Here is a 23,932-nt window from a genome sequence, read left to right as displayed (position 1 = left end):
GGAATGTGGTACTGAAATCAAGCCGTGTGCCAAGGGCTTCCTGTAGGCTTTTCCAGAAGTGCGAAGTGAATCAGGCGTCGCGATCCGACACGATCGACTTCGGCACCCCATGCAGTCTCACTACCTCGTCAAGATACACCTGCGCCAGCTTGTCGCCCGCCCATGTGGTGTGGATCAGCAAAAAGTGAGCCAACTTCGTTAATCGATCCACAATCACCCAAATTGTATCGTGGCCGCCCGACGAACGAGGCAAGCCGACCATGAAATCCATCGATATATCTTCCTATTTCTAAACGGGGATCGGTAGGTTTTGAAGCTTACCCGCTGGAAATCGACGCTCCGCTTTCACTTGTTGGTTTACTAAACATTTTGCCACGAAGCATCCAACATCACCCTTCATTCCCGACCACCAATAGTGCATTCTTAAGCCATGATACATCTTGGTACCGCCCGGGTGACTACCATACTGTCACGCCCGTGACCAACCGCCTATTTGGACCGGGTCGCGGCGCCGCTAACAGACCGCCGAACGGACAGAGTTTCCCCTGTACGTCCAAGGCGTCGCAACCAAAACAATATACAAATGTTCCAACCAGGAACTGATATCAATCAAGATTGCATAAGGAAGTATCAATAACATAAAACTAACTGCTATTACAAGCATTCATGACATTCAATATTTTTCTTTTATATTTGCTTAACTCCCGAATACAATCTAATTATTACATCATTTGCTTGTTACATAGCTTTGCAAGTTTGATACATTTTTTATCCTTTCCTTTCTAGTCCCCTAAGCTAGACTGCCTCAGGGTACTGCTACCTCGGTCTCTGTGGTAGGCGCTATCTACGGAGCTACGCCCTCGCCTCGCGCTGCCGCGCCGCACGTGCGAACCTGAAACACCCCAAAACCACGTGGGGTGAGAACCAACTCCATGATTCCCAGTGGGTACGGCCACCCAAGGGAAAAGCTCGACCGATAGGTCCGATGAGGCACTGCAACATGTTAGTTCAACAATATACAACAGATATATATATTCAATTGAAATACATGCCACGCCTCACGATATGCGATATGAAAATCATGCAACTCTATGCAGTAACTAGTAGATCAATTGATTCTACACTTTACCTGGCTACTCTTAGCTCATATCTTAACTCTAAGGTTTCTATTACCTTAGGATCTCAACTGAGTCCACTGGCTTCTAAAGTCTCCATTACCTTAGCTCAAGCCTCTATCTCTAGCTCATAAGGGTTCCTCTACCCTATCGAAGCTAACCACCCAACTCGGCTTCGAGTCAATCATCTGCGTATAGTCCGCGCACTGACTGCTCATCAGCCTACCGCCCTCTCTCTGTTTCAGCCTCCTAGCGGCGAAGTCGTCGCACACGCTAAGCACGGCTCAAGTCGCATGACTTGACCATCTGGCGGCGAACACGTTGCTCTTACCCAGCGTGAGCTTGAGACATGACACACCGTCTGGCGGCGAACGGATCGCACCTCACCCAACAACGGTACACGTCAGACTCAGCCACCTGGAGGCACCCGCATCGTACTTACCCAGCATGGATTCAATCTACTCTGGCGGTCTCATCCTCAATCGGCTTAACCATCCGGCAGCGAAATCGTCGCACAAGCGCCACGACAATAGTCCAAGCCCCGGGCGGTGATCTCCATGTGATCGCCCCCAATCGTCCCTCGGTATCAACCTCGGCGGCGAAGTCGTCGCACACGCCCTAGCCTTGATACCAGGGTCATCATAAGTCCTGGGATTCCGGAATCCACTTTCCACAGGTCGAGGGTCCATAGCCAACCCTATACTGTCAACCTAGCTCATCCTAGAGGCTATACCACTATGCCCATCAACCTAGGTTTCAACACTCTAGGTTCTATGTCCATGTCACTTAATCTAGTTACAATTGCTAGGTTCTTGTCCTCTTTGCCTAGATGTCCATTTCTAATGCACTTATTGGGTTTCGTGCATCCTTAGATTTTCCAAAGCTCACCAACTCGACCATTAGTCGATTCTGGACGAGGTGCAACTTTCGGATTTCGAGAATTCGTATCGTTACACATACGGAGACCAATGTGCTTCTTGCAAAATCAGTTTCCGGATCTCCTCGTCGTTAGGTACACACCACCGATTCTTAAATCGAAGTGCACCACTGGCGTCCACTGCAAAGTCGCCGCCACGACCTTCCACGATGTTGCTCCGCACCTTTTGGAGACTCGGGTCAACGGGTTGCAGATTTTTTATCCTCTCCAACAAAGTCGGTTGGACAACGAGCGCCATCAACTGAGTCGGAATCTCCGGAGCTACAACCTCGAGGTCCATTTGTCCCATTTCCTTCTATAGGGGTTTCTGATTGGTGACCAATACTGCGAGGTTCTTCGCCGACTTTCTGCTCAATGCATCAGCGACTACATTAGCTTTCCCGGGGTGGTAAAGGATGTTCACGTCATAATCCTTTAATAGCTCTAGCCACCGCCGTTGTCGCATGTTAAGCTCTTTTTGTGTGAACAGATACTTCAAACTCTTATGGTCGGTGTAAATCTTGCAGTGCGCACCATATAGATAGTGCCACCACAACTTTAAGGCGAAGATCACTGCCGCTACCTCCAGATCATGGATGGGATAGTTCTTCTCATAGCTCTTCAGCTGACGGGACGCATAAGCGATTACCTTCCCGTTTTGCATCAGTATACACCCCAAACCCATATAAGATGCATCGCTATAGACCACAAAGTCTTCACCTTGCACCGGTAAGGCGAGCACCGGAGTCGAAGTCAATCTCTCCTTCAACCTTGAAACTTCGGTCGCACTCGTCGCTCCAGACGAATTTGGTGCCTCTCTAAGTCAGACGGGTAAGTGGAATTACTATCTTTGAAAAGCCTTCCACGAACCGTCTATAGTAGCCCGCCAAACCCACGAAGCTTCTGACTTTCGTGACGTTCGTTGGGCGCGGCCAATCCTTGATTGCCTCAACTTTCCTCAGGTCCACGGAGACTCCACCCGCGGAAATCACATGCCCTAAGAAGGCGACCTCTCGGAGCCAAAAGTCACACTTCTTCAACTTAGCATACAGCTTCTCCTCCCGAAGGACTTGAAGCACTAATCTTAAATGCTTGGCATGTTCCTCGTCGTTGCGAGAATAGACCAATATGTCGTCTATGAAGACCACGACAAATCGGTCCAGGAACTCTCTAAAGACACGGTTCATCAAATCTATAAATGCCGCCGGGGCATTCGTAAGCCCGAAAGGCATGACCGTGAATTCGTAGTGTCCATACCGCGTGCGGAACGCGGTCTTCTTGACATCCTCCGGCTTGATCTTCAATTGGTGATAGCCAGATTGCAAGTCTATCTTCGAGTACACACACGATCCCTGCAACTGGTCGAATAAGTCGTCGATTCGGGGAAGTGGGTATTTGTTTTTGATCGTGACTCTGTTCAATTCTCGATAATCCACACAGAGTCGGAACGATCTATCTTTCTTCCGCACAAACAATCGAGGCTCCCCGCGGTGATACACTCGGCCGGATAAACTGCTTGTCGAGAAGATCCTGTAGTTGATCCCTCAACTCTTTTAATTCTGCCGGTGCCATTTTGTACGGAGCCTTTGAGATTGGCGCGGTACCGGAAATCAAGTCTATAACGAACTCGATCTCCCGATCCGGCGGTATCCCCGGCAACTCCGAAGGAAACACATCCAGGAATTCCCGTACTACCGACAACTCTTCCAGGGTCGGAGCTACTCGATCCACTTCTACAACAGTCGCCATATATGCTGCGCAACCACTGTTTACTAACTTTCTTGCTCTCGTCGCTGATACCGTCGCGGCGAAGCACGAGCTCTTACAAGCCCGGTAAGTGAACTCCTTCTGTCCTAGCTCACGAAATGTGATCACTCTGCTCTTGCAATTAACCGTCACATAATACTTCGATAGCCAGTCCATGCCCAAAATAACGTCGAACTCTTTCAACTTCTTGAGCACCAACGTCCGGATGGGCATTATCCAGTCGCCTATTTGCACTGGACAAGAGGGGCACTTTGTATAGATATGAAGTGCCGGCCCAGGGCCCTCAACGCGCCACCTACTCTCACTCGCTTGAATGTTTATGTCGTGCATGCATGCAAATGACCTACTAATGAATGAGTGCGTGGCACCTGTATCAAACGTAGCCCTGGAGCGAACTCCGTTAATTAAAACCATACCTGCCACAAGTTGATGCTCCTCTGGCTCAACAGGCTCGGCATTGCTCACAACGCGCCGGTTGGTGGTCTCCGCCGCAAATGATGCACCACCGTGCTCCACGGCCCTTGTAATGCGTCCGCGGATACTTCGGGGGCTTCTTGGAACTCGACTGTCCCCCCGAACCGCCGCCGCCTTGGCGCTTCTTGCCCTTGTCTTTGGACTCGGCTAAAAGCTCACGCTCCTCGCGCACATGGGCATCTTCGTGCTCTGCCCACAGCTCCCGATCAAAGACCTCCGCAAAGGTCGTGAGCTTAAATATCTGAACGGCCTTGTAGATCCCCGGCCTAAGTCCTCTCAAGAACCAGTCGGCACGGTCCCTATCATCCTTCACCACATCGGGGACACAGTCAATGATGTGGGAAAATTCCTGTTCATAGTCCGCCACAGTGCGGTCCCCTTATCTTAACTTGCGGAACTTTTCTTGCAGCTTCCGCTTCTGAGTGTCGGGGAAATAACTAGCGAACATAGCCCTCTTGAATTCCTCCCATAATATTGGTGGGAGATCCGAAGGCCTATCCCTCTTCACTTGCTTCCACCACACCTTCGCTATCTTCTCCAAACAGTGGGTGGCGAGGTACACCTTGTCCCTTTCCAAGGTGGACAAGTCTTCAAAGAGTGTCTCGATCGAGTCGATCCATGACTCGACCATCGCCGGCTCCACCTTCTCGCCCTCGAAGATGGGCGAATGGAACTTGTTGAACTTGATGAGCGCCAAATAAAAAGATGGGTTTAGATTCTCTCACTTTTATTTTCTCTCTCCTAGTCAAGGCACTCCATACATCGAGCTTTATATGCACACTGGGCTACACATGCTGTCATCAACCTCTACTACGACGGGTCGTCGTCAACCAATAAAAGACGACCGCTCGTTGGCACTCTTACACCGTTGCTGACTGTCGTTGCCCCGTCGTCATTGATCGCGGAGTGGTGCACGTTCCCTTTTGCTATTGTGGCGTCATCATCGACCAAAGAGGTGGCTATCCGCCGGCTGCTGTTGCGTTGACAACAACAATGACAACGATCCACTTGACGCTTAGCCGTCGGCTGTAAAGGTTACAACGACGACGACAACGCCGTCTGCGGTGGAGAAAGGTGGCGACAACAACGACAGTAATGATCCGCTTGATGCTTAGCCGTCGGCTGTGGAGGAAGGGGACAACGATGACGACGATCATCTGCTTGACGCTTAGCCGTTAGCGGTAGACGACGACAACGACAGCGACCATCCGCTTGACGCTTCTTCGTCGGCGGTAAAGGTTACAACGACGACGACGGCGTAGTCGGCGGTGGAAAAAGGTGGCGACAACAGTGACGGCAACTATCCGCTTGATGCTTCGCCGTCGACAGTGTAGAAAGACAGTGACGACAACAAAGGCGATGATCCGCTTGACGCTTCGCTATCGGTGGTAAAGGTGACAATGACGACGACGACGATCCAATTGACGCTTCGCCGTCGGCGGTAAAGGTGGCGACGACAACGACGGCGACGATCTGCTTGACGCTTAGCCGTCGGCGGTAAAGGTGACAACGACAACGATCCGCTTGATGCTTAGCCATCAGCGGTGGAGGAAAGCGGCAACAATGACGACGATCATCCGCTTGACGCTTAGCCGTTAGCGGTAGACGACGACAACGATGACGACGATCCGCTTGACGCTTAGCTGTCGACGGTGGAAGAAGGCGACAACGATGACAACGATCATATGCTTGACGCTTAGCCGTTAGCAGTAGACGACGACAACGATGACGTTAGCCGTCGGTGGTGGAAGAAGGCGACAACGATGACGACTATCATCTGCTTGACACTTAGCCGTTAGCGGTAGAAGACGATAACGACGGCGACTATCTGTTTGACGCTTAGCTGTCGATGGAAAGCTCCAATCAAATTATTGCTTGCCGCTATTTTTAATTGGCTTTTGTCATAAACAGTTGTAAGGAAGTGAATTCTCGAAACTCGAGGATTAGACTTCGACCAGAATCGACTATTCGTCGAGTGAGTAGGCTTCGGAAAGTCCGAAGGTGTTTATAATGCGTAAAGTGCATTAAGGAGAGGTCTGCGAGAGCACCAGTGCAAAACTTGCACTGGAGCAGAAATGCTCTCGGGGACCGGTCCCTGGCAGNCTATACTTGTATCTTGCTCTCGGTTGTTGCACTAGTGGTGCTTCTTGATCGTGTATTTATGAATTGAATTCCTGGGTAAATTCTTATACATGATCTGTTGGTTGCCTTGGGCGGACAGGGGAGGTCCTGTCCGTTCGGCGTCTGTTCGACGCGCCCGGGCCGGACCAAATTGGTAGCGGTCACGGGGCGTGACAACAGTTGTGCATGATGGAGAGCTTAGTGCACGTGCCAAGTGTTAGACAAAATGCCAAAAGGAATGTGCATAGCGCATTGCTTATGCGCGCGTGCTAAGCGTTCGATGAAATACCCAAGATGGTGTGCACATAACAAAGGAAACTTGAGCATGTCGCATTGTCCGTGTATGCGTGCCAAGTATTCGATGAAATGTCAAATACAGTTTGCACATAATGTAGTACTTGTGTGCGTGTCAAATACTCGATGAAATACCAAAGAAAGCTTATGCATGATGCATGACACACTCTTTGGAGAAATACTTTGACGAGGCACTAATCATATGTCCACGATTGCTTGCCCTAAAGGAGATAAGGAGAGAGATGATAATTATCATTTTTTTTCAGTTGTATTCCATTTTGCTAATTATCATAATTGACTAGCTTAATCGTAGGTTGTCTAAATGCGAATAGGCGTAATTAATTAGAAATCTTTATGCTTCCTAAGGAGTATAGAACCTTTAATATTTTAATCCCCTCGTCTCACGCGACGCTTTTAAATTTTTAACTGCGCTCACATACTTCTATATTTTTGGACTCCTTTTTTTCAATCTATATTTATCTATTTATCTATATTTTTATTAATCTAATTAATTTTTTTACCAGTTATCTAACTAAAATAATTTACTAACTAATTAAAAAGTTAAATTATTAATTAATTAATTAATATATTTTCATTATCTTATACAATATTCATAGCTAATAAATTTATTAATTTATTAAATTATTTTTAAGTAATATTTTGATGTTAATTAATTAGATAAAATAATTTTAATTTAAAATTATAACTCTTATTCTTCTTATTCTAATCTAACCATTCAAACACTATTTACCTTATTCCCAGAAACAACCCAATTGTTATCCAAACACAAAATTGGTCTATCCTGCTTATACCTGAACTTGTACCTATNAATTTATTAAATTATTTTTAAGTAATATTTTGATGTTAATTAATTAGATAAAATAATTTTAATTTAAAATTATAACTCTTTTTCCTCTTGTTCCAACTATTACCTTATTCTTAGGAACAACCTAATTTTCATCCAAATGCAAAATTGATCTAGTTCATGCTTATACGTGAACTTATATCTATCCCTGGAATAAGCAATTCTTACTTATATCCGAACCAAACGCAGCCTTGAAGGAGCAAAAATCAAACTTCTTATTTACAATCATACTAGAAAATCCTTATAGAGAATAGTCTATCCTCACATAACTTATTCTAACATTCAAATAGGGCCTAAATTAAGAAGATATACCAAACAAGATATTCATGCATCCAAACAGAGCCACGATATACTATCTTGGAAAAGAAATTTTGAAATATCCTACTCTGAGTAACATAATCGAAAAGAAAAGTCTAGATAAATTGTACAGAACAAGTTTTCCTTCATGTCGGCTTGGGCAATGTTGGTCTTTGGGATTGTATGCGTGTAGAGATATCATTATAGAGCAGCTCTGAGGTGCCTAGCAGGTGGGCCATAATTGACATGCCTAGTGCACTTCTTCATGGGACATTTTCGCTCCCCCTATTGTTTTCTACAGCATTTTAATGGTTTGGTTGATCGTACATTAGATACAAATGTGCACCTTTCACCAAGTTTAGTAAGAATAAAGCATTTTATTCTAACATAAATCATGTTGAACCATCCGCGGTAATGATGATATTTTGCATACGTATTTGAAAAAGGTACTAAAGATTGCGAAAAGCCAAAATTTCCCAAACTAACCCTTGATTTCAATAAGCTCTTTACTTTGAACAGATAGATAACACAAGCATAATTAAGTCTAAATAATCTATTTATATTTGTGACAAATTCATCAAATTCTACTAAAATTACTTCAAATTTTTTATTCAAATTATTTGTCAATTTCATTAAAATCGAAACTGAAGATTTCAAATATTTGAGTGGCAAAAATAAATTGGAAAACAACATCAAACTCATTGACTTGTAAAAAAATTTTGACTCATACTGTCAGCTTGAGATAGGTGTAAGTGCTAACCTGCCCGCATTGGCATTTTGAGAGATTGTCTTCTAATGAAGGACTATTTGCAGCATGTTGATTCAATTTCATAACTAGATGGTGAATCTTAGGCTTCATAGAAATGGTTAATCTATAATTCTTTAATAATACCTTAACATAAAATTTATTGGTTTAAACACTACTCTTAGCATTTCATTGATAAATGATTAATTTTCAAAGTAAAAGACAATAAAATAGATGAGAACAACAAATGGGGAAGAAAATAAATATAGGTAAATAGAGAAGCTTCTCCATAAGAGATATGGCAAAGAGAGCATACTTTTTACAGGCTTCTTTGTTGGCTCTGATATCAAATGGTGCAGATTCAAGGCATAGCAAGAAAATAAAATATAACGACATGGTTATGACACTATAGAGCACAAAAATAAATGATAATGGAGAATAGGAGAGGAAATTAGTACGAGGAAAAGAGGAAAGGTATTAGGAGATCAAGATGAGCTAAAAAGAAAGAAGACAAAGAAATGGCAACGACCCATAGGCCAAAAGAACAATCATTCTCTTCATTAGATCACATTGAGAAAATATAAACCAGCGGCCAATCTTCTCTATAGTTCAATGAAAGAAACTCTTTAAAACATACAAGAATTCTGCCTAGTTGTCCAAAGAAGAAAAAAATCAAATAAATTTTGCCACATTTGATTTGATTATAGTTTAAATCAAATCTATATTACAATCACAACACATCTGTATGCAACCATATTAATATAAAAGGAATCATATTTAACCTAGATAAAATCATACCACACTTAAATAGAATGATATCTGTTGGATAAAATTAATACCCAAATTAATGCGCAAAAATCACATAGATTTTTACATACCTCTTCGCTGCGGAATGTATTATGATTACCAGGATCGGATCTCGTCTTGTTTTACGAACTCGTTGATTCGCCAACAACTTGTCTCAATTTGTTGCACGTTGTTCTTGCTTGTTGCAATCCGGCTACTAGAGTCGATCGCCACACACCACCCAAATCCCTATGCTTTCTGATGGTGCCCTATAACGAACCCGACAAAGCCTTTTGTGGAGAGATTAAATTAATTTTTCTTGTGTCTCATGTGTGGCCAATACCTCATGTATTTATAGGCCATAAAGGAGACGTTAATCCTAATCCTATTCTAACTGAATCTCACATAGAGATTTAAATAGATTAGGATCTATCTCTTAAATTTATTTCTCATCCTATGCATACTAGGAATATCTTAGATAATTATCAATATTTATTTCTTATCCCATATGGATTAGGAATAATTTAGATAAGTCCTAATGTGGACGAATTCCAACATCTCCCACTCGTACACACTTAGTACTTATTTATATATTCTCATCCCAAATATATTCTCATCTTGTTCTGCTCTTCATACGAAAAACGGTTGGTGCGATCAATAACGAGAAGAATTAAAAGTGATGAGTGTTATATTAAGCCACCATCCAACTAACATAACAATACAACTCCAAATCTCGTCTATACCCCAAATCACTGAACAACACCAAATCATAACATCTCTCACATCAATGCATTTGCACTCATGTTATATTGACAACAAATATCAACATAATCGCCCAGGCTGTAAGTCACAAATCATAACTGTATTATCAGATGATTTTTCCTCAGATTCCTCATGCCAATCCATTTCAACTTGACCACTTTCCTAGACATGTTCCGCTAGACCGAATCAATCATACCCCTTGGATATCATATTAAAGTAGCATCACTAAGTATCCACTTCATAATATGGTTCTAAGTCCCAAATGGTACACAAAGCTCACACAGCGACGTAACAGGGATCAATTTCGCCACTCTCTAAAATAGTGATAGATCTTGCACATACGGTATGAACGTATGCTATGGTGAAGTTACCTCTAAGGATATGTCACGCTCAAAACACCATACGAATGTCGATTCTGTTGCAACTCAACACAACAAACCTCAAGACAGTCACCCACATAGTGCCTTCTTTACATTCGGCTTCATACAGGCCAAGTAGAGTCGTGGACCATCTCTACTGTCGACTTCATATAGTCTCATCTTAGCTCATCTAAGGCGACATACACGATTGAAACACTTGCATGCTCATTTAGCACGAAATGGATCACCTGCATTACTAACTGCATTTATGTGATCTTATTTGTCTCATCCTGCTCACTCTCCTAACAACAGGGCGATCACCCATGTGAGAGGGCTGATCAAGGGCCTGGTGACAATCATTCTCATAAAATAAGATTGTGCACTAATTTAGAATTCAAAAAAGATGTATGAATAAAGAATGATAACAAATATATCTATTAGCAAAATATTAATACCTTTCTCATTAAGGAGATATTGAATTTTTTTATGCCACATGTCATAATTCATTCCATCAAGCCCATCTTGCTTTAGTAAATCCGCGATGGAAATATTTTTTGAAACCATATATCACTACAATAATGCACATAATTTTAAATTAGGCACAAATATCCACAAATTTTATTCTTAATCTAATCTGATAATAAAATTTCTCACCGCATCTTCAAATTGAAAATTTCGCCTTTGGAAAAAACTAATAATCATCTCATCCAATGCAGATTAAAATAATATATCAAATTGATCAAGAATAAATCCACATCTCAAATTAATTAATAAGCATAATATAATTTGAGAAGCATCATAACATGTATCGTAGACAGTATATTAAGCATTAGTTTGCACAAATTTGCATAAAAGCAAACTGGCAAAGGTGGTTAGCTGAAGTTAGAATCTTATATGTTGAGGTTGTTGTGGGTTCAAATCCCACTGCCAATAGCAACCCTCTCCTTTTTTTTCTTTTTAATGTAATAGAGACGGCTCCTGCGTCCAATGCGCAAGCAGGCCAATCCCGTGTGTGGCCCAATCCAATGCGCAGGTGCGCCGCCACGCAGGCCAGTCCCGCTGCAGGACTATCATGCACCTTTAAAATTGAGCAGAGTCTTGCCAATTGCGACTCAAAAAATTGCCGGTTTTTTTTTTCTTTATACGAATCAATGCAAATATATTGTTGAAAAAAGAATAATTAAAGATCAAAGATCTATCCATATTAAAAACGGATCATCAAGCGAAAACAAGCATTGGCTGTGCTCTGATACCACTGTTGGATAAAATTAATACCCAAATTAATGCGCAAAAATCACATAGATTTTTACATACCTCTTTCGCTGCGGAATGTATTACGATTACCAAGATCGGATCTCGTCTTGTTTTACGAACTCGTTGATTCGTCAACAACCTGTATCAATTTGTTCCACGTTGTTCTTGCTCGTTGCAATCCGGCTACTAGAGTCGATCGCCGCACACCGCCCAAATCCCTAGGGTTTCCGATGGTGCCCTAGAACGAACCCAAGAGACACTTTCGTGGAGAAATTAAATTAATTTTTCTTGTCTCATATGTGGAGGTGAAATCAATTTGGCGCATATTGACGTGAAAACGGGTGAATTATGCCAAGTTTTTACTACCAGGGACTTAAGTGCAACTAGACGAAACTAATGGGTTAAGTTGCGAAAGTGGAAATCCACTAAGAGAACCCTCAAATTATCTCTTTCCCAAGATCTTTTTCTCAGATTTTTTTGGAAAGAAAGAGAAGAAGAAGAGAAGTAGAAAAAGAAGTAGAAGAAAGTGAAAAGAAGGTTTGGAATCAAGTTGATCCGACGAATCGCTCGGAATAGGTCTTTTTTTTCCTTTCTTTCTTCTTTCTCTTCCCCTTCTTTCCTTTCTTTTTCTCCTTTTCTTCTTTTTTTTTTTTTTTTCCGTTCTCCCCCTCTCCTTATACTGCTGCCAGCAGCAGCAGCAGCACATGCACAGCAGCAGCACATGCTGCTGCTGACTGCAGAGTGCGCAGCAGCAGCAGCAGCAGGGCAGCAGCCTGCTGCCAGCAACAGCAGCAGCTGCAGAGCAGAAGTGCTGCTGCTGCCAGCAACAGCAGCAGCTGCAGAGCAGCAATGGAAAGAGAAAGAAAAAGAGAAAGAGAAAGAAAGAAAGAAAAGGAAATAAAGAGAGATTAGAATTTGAGGAAAGAGATGAAAATGAAAGAAGAGAGAGAGGAAGAAGGGAGAAAAGAAAGAAAGGAAAAGGAAGAATGAAATTGAATGAAATAGACATTGTGATTGGCGTAATTCGCACCTCTAAACTTCAAATTGACGCTCGCAGGGTGTCCAGGAGTGTGAATTAGAGTGCTATACACACATCCGGTTAGTTGCAATTTAAGGTAAATGGCGTTCAACTAGAGTGAATTGAGCTCGAGTAGAAAATTTGTATTGTGATAGTAATTCGGACAACTTTGCTCTAATTAGTGATTAGAGCCAATTGTGAGCCGGAGGAAAGGTGCGTGAGGAGCATTTCTCTTGCTCGAGTCGACGTAGCGAGTCGAGGTGGGTTCCGAGTCGCCGAAAATGGCGAATTTTCTTCTACGCCTATTTGAGGATGAGATGTAGTACTTAAATTCATGCACATGACTTACTTCCTATTGATCCTCATTTTATGAGAATTGAAGCATGAACTTAACAAGTTAACATTGATACCTGATCATATAGGTTGTTAACTCCTCATAAGCATTTATGTGAACAACAAGTTATACTTGAGCATGGTGTCGAAAGCATAACGTAGGTTTCGATACATGGTTTGATTTGTCGATAGGGATGTTATTAGTACGAAATTGAGTACTTATTCTCGAAGAGCGGGTAATGGAGGCCACACTTCTTGTAAGGAAGTGAATTCTCGAAACTCGAGGATTAGACTTCGATTAGAATCGACTAGTGGTCGAGTGCGTAATCTTCGGGAAGTCCGAAGGTGATCTTAATGCATAAAGTGCATTAAGGAGAGGTCCGCGGGAGCACCAGTGCAAAACTTGCACTGGAGTAGAAATGCTCTCGGGGACCGGTCCCTGGCAGGGAGGGACCGGTTCCATCAGGCTGGGCTGCGGGGGTCTCTGATGAGACCGGTCCCTGGCGGTGAGGGACCGGTTCCCGAACGTTGGCCCAGCGAAAATAGCCGAAAATTGGCTAAGTCCCGAAAACTCAGCTTTCGGGAACCGGTCTCTCGGACAAGGACCGGTCTCCCGGGGACCGGTCTCTTAGGCCAGGACCGGTTCCCGAACGCGAAAACCCCTCTGCCCGAGATGGTAGCCTTCGGGGACCGGTCTCCCCGAGCTAGGACCGGTCCCTCACTGCGAAAATGCCCAGAGAGGGCTGGTTCAGAGGGTGAAAGGTTGAGGGGGCTATTTGCAAAATGGCCTTTATTAGAGGTGGGGGAACCCTCTCTCTCTCTCTCAGTTGCCCTTTCTCTCTCTCTCTTTCACACTCTTTCCCTCTCTCTCTCTAGGAAAGAAAAGAAGGAGAAGAAGAAGGAGAAGAAAGAAAGGAAGGAAAGGAAGAAGAAGTGAAAGGAGAAGTCCAAGAAGAAGAAGAAGAAGGTCTTCTTCCCTCTCTCCTTCAAGCTAGGGCAAGCTTGGAGCTTGGCTTAGAGGTAAGCTCCAAACCCACTCATGGTAGATTTCTTAGGGTTGGGTTTTATTGCTTGGAATTGGTTCAAATGGAACCTATTAGGGATAAATAGAAGGTTCGAGCTCGAAATCGAAGCTCGCACCACGGATTTCTTCGTTGTTGAGACCTAGGGCTTAGAATTGGGATTTTGGCAAATCTAGGGTTTTGATCTAATTGTTGGGTCGCTAACCTAATTGCTAGGTCTCTGAACACGTCGGCGAAGACGGTTTGCCGATCCGACGAGCGAGTGCGGAGTTATCGCCGAATTGGGTACTCGAGGGCTCGTTTCGCCCCGAGGAGTCGAAGCGGCGTATAAGAACCCCAACGTCGAGTTTTCTATTGTCGCGACATCGCCAAGAGGTGGGTGGTGTCCATCCCGAAGCAATCGGGCTCCCTTCTATGTCTTAGTACACGTCGATTCTTGCATCTTATATTATTGCATTATAGGATGAGTATGCATTGCCTTTCCTTATGCTTTCCTTGATGATATCGTAGCATGCATTGGATATTTGACATGGTGGATTGATAAGGATTGGGTCGAGACTTGTGAATCCTATAGTGCAGAGAAAGTGATGGGCTCAATGGTTGGTCTAATGTTAAACAAAGAACGAGTGGCATCTAGTCGATAGTAAACAATGGACGAGTGGCATTTAGTTGATAGTAAGCAAAGAACACATGACACGTATGAGTCGTAGCATATGTGAAACCTATGGACTATACGATGATTGTGACCCTAGAGGATAGGGTATTCTCGAGACGAGGATTGGATCATGCTCACGGTCTGTTTTTAAATCTTGTGATGGAAGCCCCACACAAGTAGTGCGCTCCGGAGTTGGTCACGTGGGATTGCCTATCTTGGATCCCAAGGGATTTGCCTATTTGGCCCCGCCAGACGGTCTCGGTTCGTAGTGCGAGTTGACCCTCCCTACCTGCGAGATGGCTAGTGAGCTGTAGGCGAGCCTTCGGGTAAGCCACGAGATTGATGAACAAGTAAATAAGGTAAACGACCGAGTGAATAGCTGTATCTTTGAACATGATAACAGGTTAGCTGCTTACCTATTTCATTGTACATGCATCATATATTCATGATTGGGCATAGTAGAGTAGTTTTATTCCGGTTATTTACAGCTTTTCTTATTATCTATCTATTGGTTTATCTACTTGTGCCCGCTTGGACCTAGTGGGGAGATCGGCGGAGGCGGCGGCCGAACCCACTGGGAACTAAGGAAGTTAGTTCTCACCCCCATTTTACTCCAGGTTCCAGTTCGGGTGTCCCCGATGAGCGTGAGGATCGCGGTAAGGGTCCGGCGTTCTAGTCGCATTAGCTACCTCCCTTTTGTATTAACTATCACCCCTTCTGCATTGGAGAGTAGATGATGTATAGGGTGAGGTTTGAGTGATTGTACTTATATTTTGGAAGAAAGTAAAAGATGTAATTGTATGTATTATGTCGAATGAATGTAATAGATAGCCTCTTCTCTCTTTATGTACTTGTATATGTCTCTATACTCGTATCTTGCTCTTGGTTGTTGCACTGGTGGTGCTTCTTGACTGTGTATCTATGAATTAATTCCTGGGTAAATTCTTATACACGATCTGTTGGTTAGCCTTGGACGGACAGGGGAGGTCCTGTCCGTTCGGCGTCTGTTCGACGCGCCCGGGGCCGAACCAAATTGGTAGCGGTCTCGGGGCGTGACACTTCTTCTCTTGGCATTCTATGCATTGACATGAGGTCTTTCCTTCTCGTTGTATTGTACATGTCATGCCTTACATAATAGAGACTGAGGAGTTAGATCCTTTGAGACTGAGGGTTCATGAGACATTTGTGGCTCGAACCTTTGGACATCTTATCATTAAGTTGAGATCTTTAGATTGTTTCTTGTGATCCTTTGTCCAATCCATTGTTTCATTGTCGTGACATAATGATTGTTAGTATTTTTGTATGTAGACATGCTAGTGGGTTGTGGGAGACCAGTTGACATTTTATACATCTTGGTAAGTCATCTCTTATCTATTTTTCTTGTACCTGCCATAACATTTGTGATAGAGGCCGCGGGTAGCACGGCGGTAGAGTACAGCTACTTGACATAGAGAGAGCTTATCCACATGCTACTGTGATATTGCCCTATTGTTTACTCCATGACTACTCTGAGGATAAAGGATTGGCATTGTGATATTGTTGACTATGCGATAAACCATAGCCTACAAGGCCAACTTTGAATTCGACAATGCTACTTGTTACGAGACTCAGTAGGGGTCGCTTAGGGCTGGCAAACGAGCGAGCCGGCTCGCGTTCGACTCGTGTTCGGCTCGATATTCGGCTCGCTCGAGCTCGACTCGAAATTAAATGAGCCGAGCTTGAACAAAATAAAAGGCTCGAAATTCATTTCAAGCCGAGTTTGAGTATTACTCGGCTCGTTCGAATTAGGCTCGAAAAGCTCGAAAAGCTCGAATATATATATATATATATATATATAACGTATTTTAATTATATATAGACTTTAATTTAATTTGGGCCATTATTGTTGGCCCATAAAATAAACCCAACAAGTACAACCGTGCAATTGAGCCCAACTCTAAATTTACATAACACACTCTCTCTTTCAGACTTTCACTATTGCACATAATCCTAAAATATGGTAACATTCAAATTCTCAAATCCCTAATTTCCCCCCCCCTCTCTCTCTCTCTCTCTCTCTCTCTCTCACACACAGACTCTCACCCAGTCAGGCAATCACCCTAGCTCACATTTCTTGCAATTATTTTGTATTTTGAACTATTGGACATATTGCATCAAAGTGTAGGTAATGTTCTATAAAAATTAACTATTGATTATATAATGTCGAGAATTTCAATCGGCTCGTTTAGAGCTCGAGCTCGTCTCGACTCGAAATTAGGCTCGCTCGAGCTCGGCTCGAATTAATTTCAAGCCGAGCTTGAGCCTAGATTTAGGCTCGAAATTAATTTCAAGCCGAATTTGAGCTGACATAAGCTCGCTCGAGCTCGGCTCGTCCACCCCTAGGGTCGCTCCCCTTTGAGTGCCGCTCCAGATGCTGGCCAGTGTAGTTGAGATATGTGTGCCCAAGGGGCAGAGCCTAGGGGTCGACGATGCACCTGCGAGAGTGCAATTCCAACACTAGGCGGGCGCAGGCTTGACCGAACGTACGAGTCGGTCGTTCCGATTGGGTATGATTACAGTATTTATTGTAGTGGTTGCATTAATGTAGACACTATCCAATTTCTTTCCTTCTCTCATTACCTGTACAGAGATCTATTTCTAGCACATGCAGTTATTTAGTTACTGTCAATGTTTAAAAAAGCCCAAGGCACAAAGGGCTGTTGGAGCCTAGGCACAAGGCCCAAGGTGCAGGCGCGCGCCCGAGAGAGGTCAACTGCACACTTTTATAGAATTTTGAAATAAGTAAATAACCAAGAAGTGTCTTACTATACTTTCTAATAATTATTAAGTAGCACTAAATATACTCTATAAAATCATATTATCACAATAAATATTCTATAATTACCCAGATAATCACCTTTTCAAAAGAAAAAAAATTAAGACAATAAAACAAGCCAAGCAACATATATGATAATTTAGAAAAAGAAAATAACATAGATAAAAGTAAAAAACAAATTACCTTTTTTATCTACAAATAAAGACCAGCATAAAGGTAACTATTAATTCACAAACATATAGGAACTTTTGATGTGAAAAGAATATAATTATAAACACAAGATCATAAAAAGTAATATGCATAAAAGTTTCAAGTTTCAAGTCAAAAATCATTAAAAAAGTATCATGATCATGTGAAAGCAGTGATTCGCCTTAATATAGAGAGAAAGGCGAGTTGAGTTGAAGTAGCAGAGAGGGATAGCCGGAGGCAACCGGAGGTGATGGACGAGCGGGAGAGAGGATCGGTTCGAGCGGAGAGAGGGAGAGGGAGCGAACTCAGCGAGAGGAGAGGGAGCAGACTCGGCGAGAGAGAGATGGAGCGGATAGATGTTTAGGGTTTAGAACTTTAGATTAGATTGGTTTTGGGTTTATTTTACATGTTTTAAACCCATTAGACCAATAAATATGGGATTCAAACCCATTAAAGCATATATTTTTAGATCCAAACCCGATAGGATCAAATATATATTAGGCGCGCCTTTCTTGCGCCTTGCGCGTTGCCCTAGGCGCGCTCCCAGGAAATGGCGCCCGCCTAGGGGCTGCCTAGGCGCTGGTGTAACATGCCACATCCCTCGTAAATCGCGTCGAGTTCCGTCAACACGAGCGGAACGCGAAATTGAATGGGTTAAAGCGGACCCAAAGTGCATTGGAGTTCTCTAACGGAGCAAAAAGGGACCCGGAGAGCAAATTTGGAAATCTGGCTAAGTCCCAGATTTTGAGCTCTCGGGGACCGGTCCCTGAAGGAGAGACCGGTCCCCGTACGCGTAGCCTGCCAGGAAGTCCTGAGGCAACCGGTCCTTGGTGGTGAGACCGGTCCTCGGGAGACCGGTCCCTGACGGGCAGACCGGTCCCTCGCTGCGCAACAGCAGAAAAACTCGAAAATTTGGCTAAGTCCTGGAAAACCCCCGTTCGGGAACCGGTCCCTGGTCGGGGAGACCGGTCCCCGAAGGCGAAAAATGCCCAGTCTGGGCAGTTCAAGAGGAAAACAAGTGGAGGGGCTTAAGTGCAATTGTTACAACACTATATATGATTCATCCCCTCTCTCCCACAGCCATTTCCACCCTTCTCATCCATTTCCTCTCTTTCTCTCTCTAGAACTCATGCTCTAGGGCTTGGAGAAGAAGAAGAAGAAGTGAAGAGGAGGAGGATTTGGAGGCTTTGGAGGGTTCTACAAGCTCTCCTACAAGAAGGACTTGGAGGAGCTAGGGCTAAGGTGAGTTTTTGGTAGAAATGGGCCTAGAGTTTGGATTTTGGTTTAGGAAATGGGAGCTTTGTGCTCCCTAGAGGCTTTAAAGGCTCTTTTGAGCCATGTACACCATGGTTCCCATGAGAGCTCAAAGTGCTCTCATGGTGAATCCTTGAAAGTGGTGTTTGGAGCCCTAGGGTTGGTTCCAAAGGTCTAGAAACCTTACTAGGATGCTTCTTAGATGATCCTAAGCTATTGTTTGCTTAGGGTTGGGATCGATTCATGGGAAAACCCTAAATGACAATATTAGGGCTTGGATTTGGGGTTTTTGCCCTAGGATTTTTCGGGGACAAATTGAACCCGTAGAAACCTAATTGGGGGTGCCCTAAACACGTTGGGCAACTCCGTTTAACATTACGAAAATGTTAGGGTATAGTTCATGCACAGAAAGGCCTAATATGGCACCGTTTTGATTATAGGGCGCGGAGGCGGCTTTCGTAAAATCCGGGAGACGTCATATACTACACCCACACAACCAATAGAGGTAGGGGGTGCACGCCGGAATCGTTGGATTCCCTTCTATGTCTGTTTTCTCTATTCTTGAACATATATGTTTTATATATACCCATTCATGCATAGTAGGGTAGTTACATATGGAACTTGGTTTGACTTCATTTATATGCTTCTAACGTAGTTGAACATAGAGGATGATAGAACCAAAATGGACATGTGTGATTGGACCCTCAAGTTATGTGAATGTGAGAATGGACTTGGATAATAGAAAACAAGGGTGACATTAACATAGAAACAAGATTTGCATTGAGAGATGAACCGTTGAATATAGTTTAACCCATTTTGACATCGTCAAAGGTAAAGCCTTGAGAGTGGCAAGAATGAATAGGTAGAGACCTATCGTGACATTGGCATTGTGACTAGTGGCTATGAGTCCTCAAGTTGAGGCTTAGATCGATACTCACATTTCGTCTTGGCTTGAGGGAGGTCGCTCCCCCTCGAGCGGTGCGCTCCGGAGTTGGTCACCACTGGGCGTGGTAAAGTCCTACCAGTTGACGGTCCCTAGGGAGGTTCGAGTCCCCCGTTATTAAGGGATTTTGGGTTGTGAGTTATTGGGGTTAACAGAGTTAACCGGTAAGATTGGGTAAGAGCCAAAGTTTGATTATGATTGGAGCATGCATGCATTTCCATTATCGCATTGAAATTATATATCCACTGACTTCTTTCTTGCAGGCATAGTATTAGTTGCATTAGTAGTGGTTACTTTTCCTCCTTTGAAATACTTATGCCTGGATGGACCTAGTGGGTAAGTCGGCGAGGTCGGATGCCGAGCCCACTGGGAACTTCGTTGTAGTTCTCACACCACTAACCCTACAGGTCCTAGCACGAGTGGGGCGGCGGAGGACCGAGGCAAGGGTTTAGCGCCGTAGGTAGCGGCCACCGGAGTAGCATTACATTTTGTAGTCATTTCCCTTTTGGTGTACATGTAGCAGCTTTATTTTGTTGAATTAGAGATGTAAAGTTGTAAACAATCATGTATTTGGTGGATGACTAAATGTAAAAGATATGATGGTTGAATGGAATGTAATAGNGGGCGGCGGAGGACCGAGGCAAGGGTTTGGCGCCGTAGGTAGCGGCCACCGGAGTAGCATTACATTTTGTAGTCATTTCCCTTTTGGTGTACATGTATCAACTTTATTTTGTTGATTTAGAGATGTAAAGTTGTAAACAATCATGTATTTGGTGGATGACTAAATGTAAAAGATATGATGGTTGAATGGAATGTAATAGCTTTGTTTACTTGAATTTGGTTTAAATGAAATCAAATATCATGTGTGATGTATATTTAGCTTAGAGCTTTCGCTTCCGTTACTGCTTGCCCTCGTGCAAGCCTTCTATTATATATGCAATTCTCTTGTTGATTGCCTATTTATATATGTTGTTAGAGCCTTGGGCGGACAGGGGAGGTCCTGTCCGTTCGGCGTCTGTTGACGTGACCCGAACCCGTCCAAATTGGCGGGGATTGGGGCGTGACAGCTGGCCATTGAGCCTAGCGCCTAGGCGCCTAGGCGCGCGCCTTTTTTAATCACTGGTTACTGTTACCTGATACTTCCCTATGCAGGTCATAGCCAAGTAGTCATTTACTGCACTTTACCTTTATATGTTCATTTGTTCAGGCTTTATTTGTTCAAATTTAGCTACTCGTTTACAGCAGCTTTTATTGTTCTTATATTAGTCTGGCCTCTAGTAGATGTAGTGGGAAGATCGTGGTTATTGCCGACTGTACCCACTGGGAACTACTATCAGTAGTTCTCACACCCTATTGTGGTCTTTTTTTTCAGGGAAACATACACCGACAGTTGATCGAGGTGAGGGGGATCGCGTAGTAGATAGAACCTTCTACCAGCCTATCTATACATAGAAGACCACCAGATAGAGTGCTCCGTTGTACTACATACGTGTATTGGCGAGGGTCAAGACCCTTTTTCCTTATACTTTGTTCTAAGGTTGAGTTTTTATTTGATGTAGTACATGTTGTGTGGCAGTTTAGCCTGTAGACAGTGCTCTGCTACATGTCGTTTGTTATTCAGCACTACATCTTGATGCTTGTGATGTGAGAATAGTTTGTTCGATCTCGCACGACGCTTGGAAACTGTTTGTTCTTGGTGCCACTTCGTTCGGACAGGAAAAACTCTGTCCATTCGACAGGTCTGTTCACGCCCTGTAGTCTTCCGCTGCGAGCTCGGGGCGTATCACCTATTCTAACTGAATCTCATTTAGATAGAGATTTAAACAGATTAAAATCTATCTCTTAGATTTATTCCTTATCCTATGCAGACTATGAATATCTCAGATAATTATCAATATTTATTTCTTATCCCATATGAATTAAGAATATTTTAGATGTCCTAATGTGGACGAATTCCAACAATATCAAATTCAAACAAAATTGTATTATATCTCAGAAATTAAAAGCAACTCTTTATCACAAAATCAAGATATCAAAATCATATTTGGGCAATTTTTTCCCTTCACTTTACTCATTAAATACCATGTATAAGTATGAATTGCCAATTGGTCGAAGCTGCCCAAATCTGCAATTGAGATTTTCTTTTCTTTTTCTTTTTTTTTTTCCAAATGAGTTGTGTGGGATTGTTTTGTGGATCTTGTAGGTTATGATGAAAGCACCTGGGCAGAAATCAAGACTTACTAGTTACTACTAGCCTAGACTAACTCAAGGTCAGTACCACATGAAGGGAAAGAAATTCTCCTGGCTCTACAATTGTTTTTTAAGTGACTTTTCTAAAAAATATATAAATCATGGATGATTTGGCCTCTATTATAGAAGTACATCCCCTGTTACAAAACATGTTACAAGAGAAGTAATTTAGACTAACATTAATATCAAACCAAACAAAACTTATCCTGAATAAACTAGTAATCTAAGAGGAACTAGAGAAGTGTATATGACCTAAGTTCCTGGAGAATCTTGTTTTTGTAAAAGGCAGTCGACATGTATTTGATTCATTGGAAGACAAATCTAACAATTTATCCTCATATTTCAATTTTTTAATTTTCTGACCTCTCCAGCTTTGTGCGGTCTACTACAAAGCTGTCTACTACATTTTTTTGCTGTTATGGCTATGCTAAAAACACCGAATAAAACTTAGATCTAGTTAAATTCTAGCATTAAATGTATCATTTATGTCCACATACATCCAGAGAGACCCTAAATTTTCAATGAGAAACATCAAAAAAAATTAAGTGCCCACCAGTTCCTTTGTCCAGTCACAAAGTCAAACGCCATATATTAATGCAAGTAGGAGAGCATATGCAAACACACTAAGCCACCTTAAGGTCGCTACAGAACTCATTTCCATGAATCAGCCACAAAATATTTACAATAAACTAGGAGATAGACCCTTTCCGTCATTTACCTCATGATTGCTATACTAATTATACCACAATTAACGACAAGTATGCTATTCAAGTACGACAAAGATCCTCATATTTATTTATTCGTTAGATCTATGCGCAGCAATTTGTTAATGTGAAAACTAACTCTTCCAAACGGTCATGCGTAAAATGGGCAACAGCAACTATAACATTCACTGCATAAATTGTCCAAGAAAAATTACTCTCAACAGTGAGAAATATATCAAAAGATTAAAAAAGTAAAAAAGATCACTGAACTCGAACTTACTTAAGAAGAAGCTGCATATCAGGACCAGGATACAGAATTTCAATAATGGAGTTGTGCCCAGGAACCGAGAAGGTGTTAAGGGAGTCGACAAAAAGGCCCAAGCTCAGGCCGAGCCTCGGCCGCCCCTCTGCAGCGTACTCATACACGAGGAATAGCTGCAGATCATCATTACAGTCTTCAATCACAAAATTCGCAAGAAGAACAAGTGTGGGTCCTTTCTTACCTCGCGCTTCAGGTAGACCTTGGCCTGGAGGCATCCAGTCTCCTCGACAATGAGGACAATGCCGTGCTCGGAGAGCTCCAGGACTGCATCCTGGTGCGAATTGTTGAAGAGAGATGAGATGAGACCTTAGAAGTAGAAGAGAGAAAGAGGAGAGGAAGGGGGCGGGGATAGGGTTTAGGGACCTGGTGACGCTTCCAGCGAACGGAGGAGAGGGCGTCGACCATGCCCTGGACGCAGTCCAGCTGGCACCTGAGATCCGGGGCTTCGTCGCCGCCAGCGTCTTCCGTCGCCGAGCTCATTCACTTTTGCTCCTCTTATCCCGCCCCTTCGGCTGGGTCTGTCGCTCCTCCCGCGCCAATTTCTTTTGCCCCAAGTCAAAATGAAAATCGGCAGGTCCTAGGGGTGTAATGTTGGCCGTGCTGGGCTGCCACGGCCCACATTTTTCGGGCCAAAACGGGCCAACCACTGCCAGGCAAGGCCCGATTTCAGAT

General features: G+C 43.3%; 1 protein-coding gene across 2 annotated transcripts in view; it reads right to left on the bottom strand.

Moving 5' to 3' along the window:
- The window catches only part of LOC109727476, a 56,634-nt gene extending 32,833 nt beyond the window's left edge, over window positions 1-23,801 (bottom strand). Inside the window, exons 1-3 of one of the 2 annotated variants that reach the window (XM_020257616.1) lie at window positions 23,624-23,801; window positions 23,442-23,531; window positions 23,219-23,373 (exon numbers count right to left, since the gene is read on the bottom strand). In XM_020257616.1, the coding sequence (XP_020113205.1) occupies window positions 23,219-23,373; window positions 23,442-23,531; window positions 23,624-23,740 (362 nt within the window). In that variant the 5' untranslated portion in view covers window positions 23,741-23,801. The remainder of the gene's footprint in view (window positions 1-23,218; window positions 23,374-23,441; window positions 23,532-23,623) is intronic. The other variant, XM_020257617.1, reaches the window with a different exon arrangement.

This window comes from Ananas comosus, linkage group 22 (genome assembly GCF_001540865.1).
Source record: "Ananas comosus cultivar F153 linkage group 22, ASM154086v1, whole genome shotgun sequence".
NCBI classification, from domain to species: Eukaryota; Viridiplantae; Streptophyta; class Magnoliopsida; order Poales; family Bromeliaceae; genus Ananas; species Ananas comosus.
Note: the sequence above shows the minus strand (reverse complement) of the source record. Positions and strands in the feature narration are given on the sequence as shown.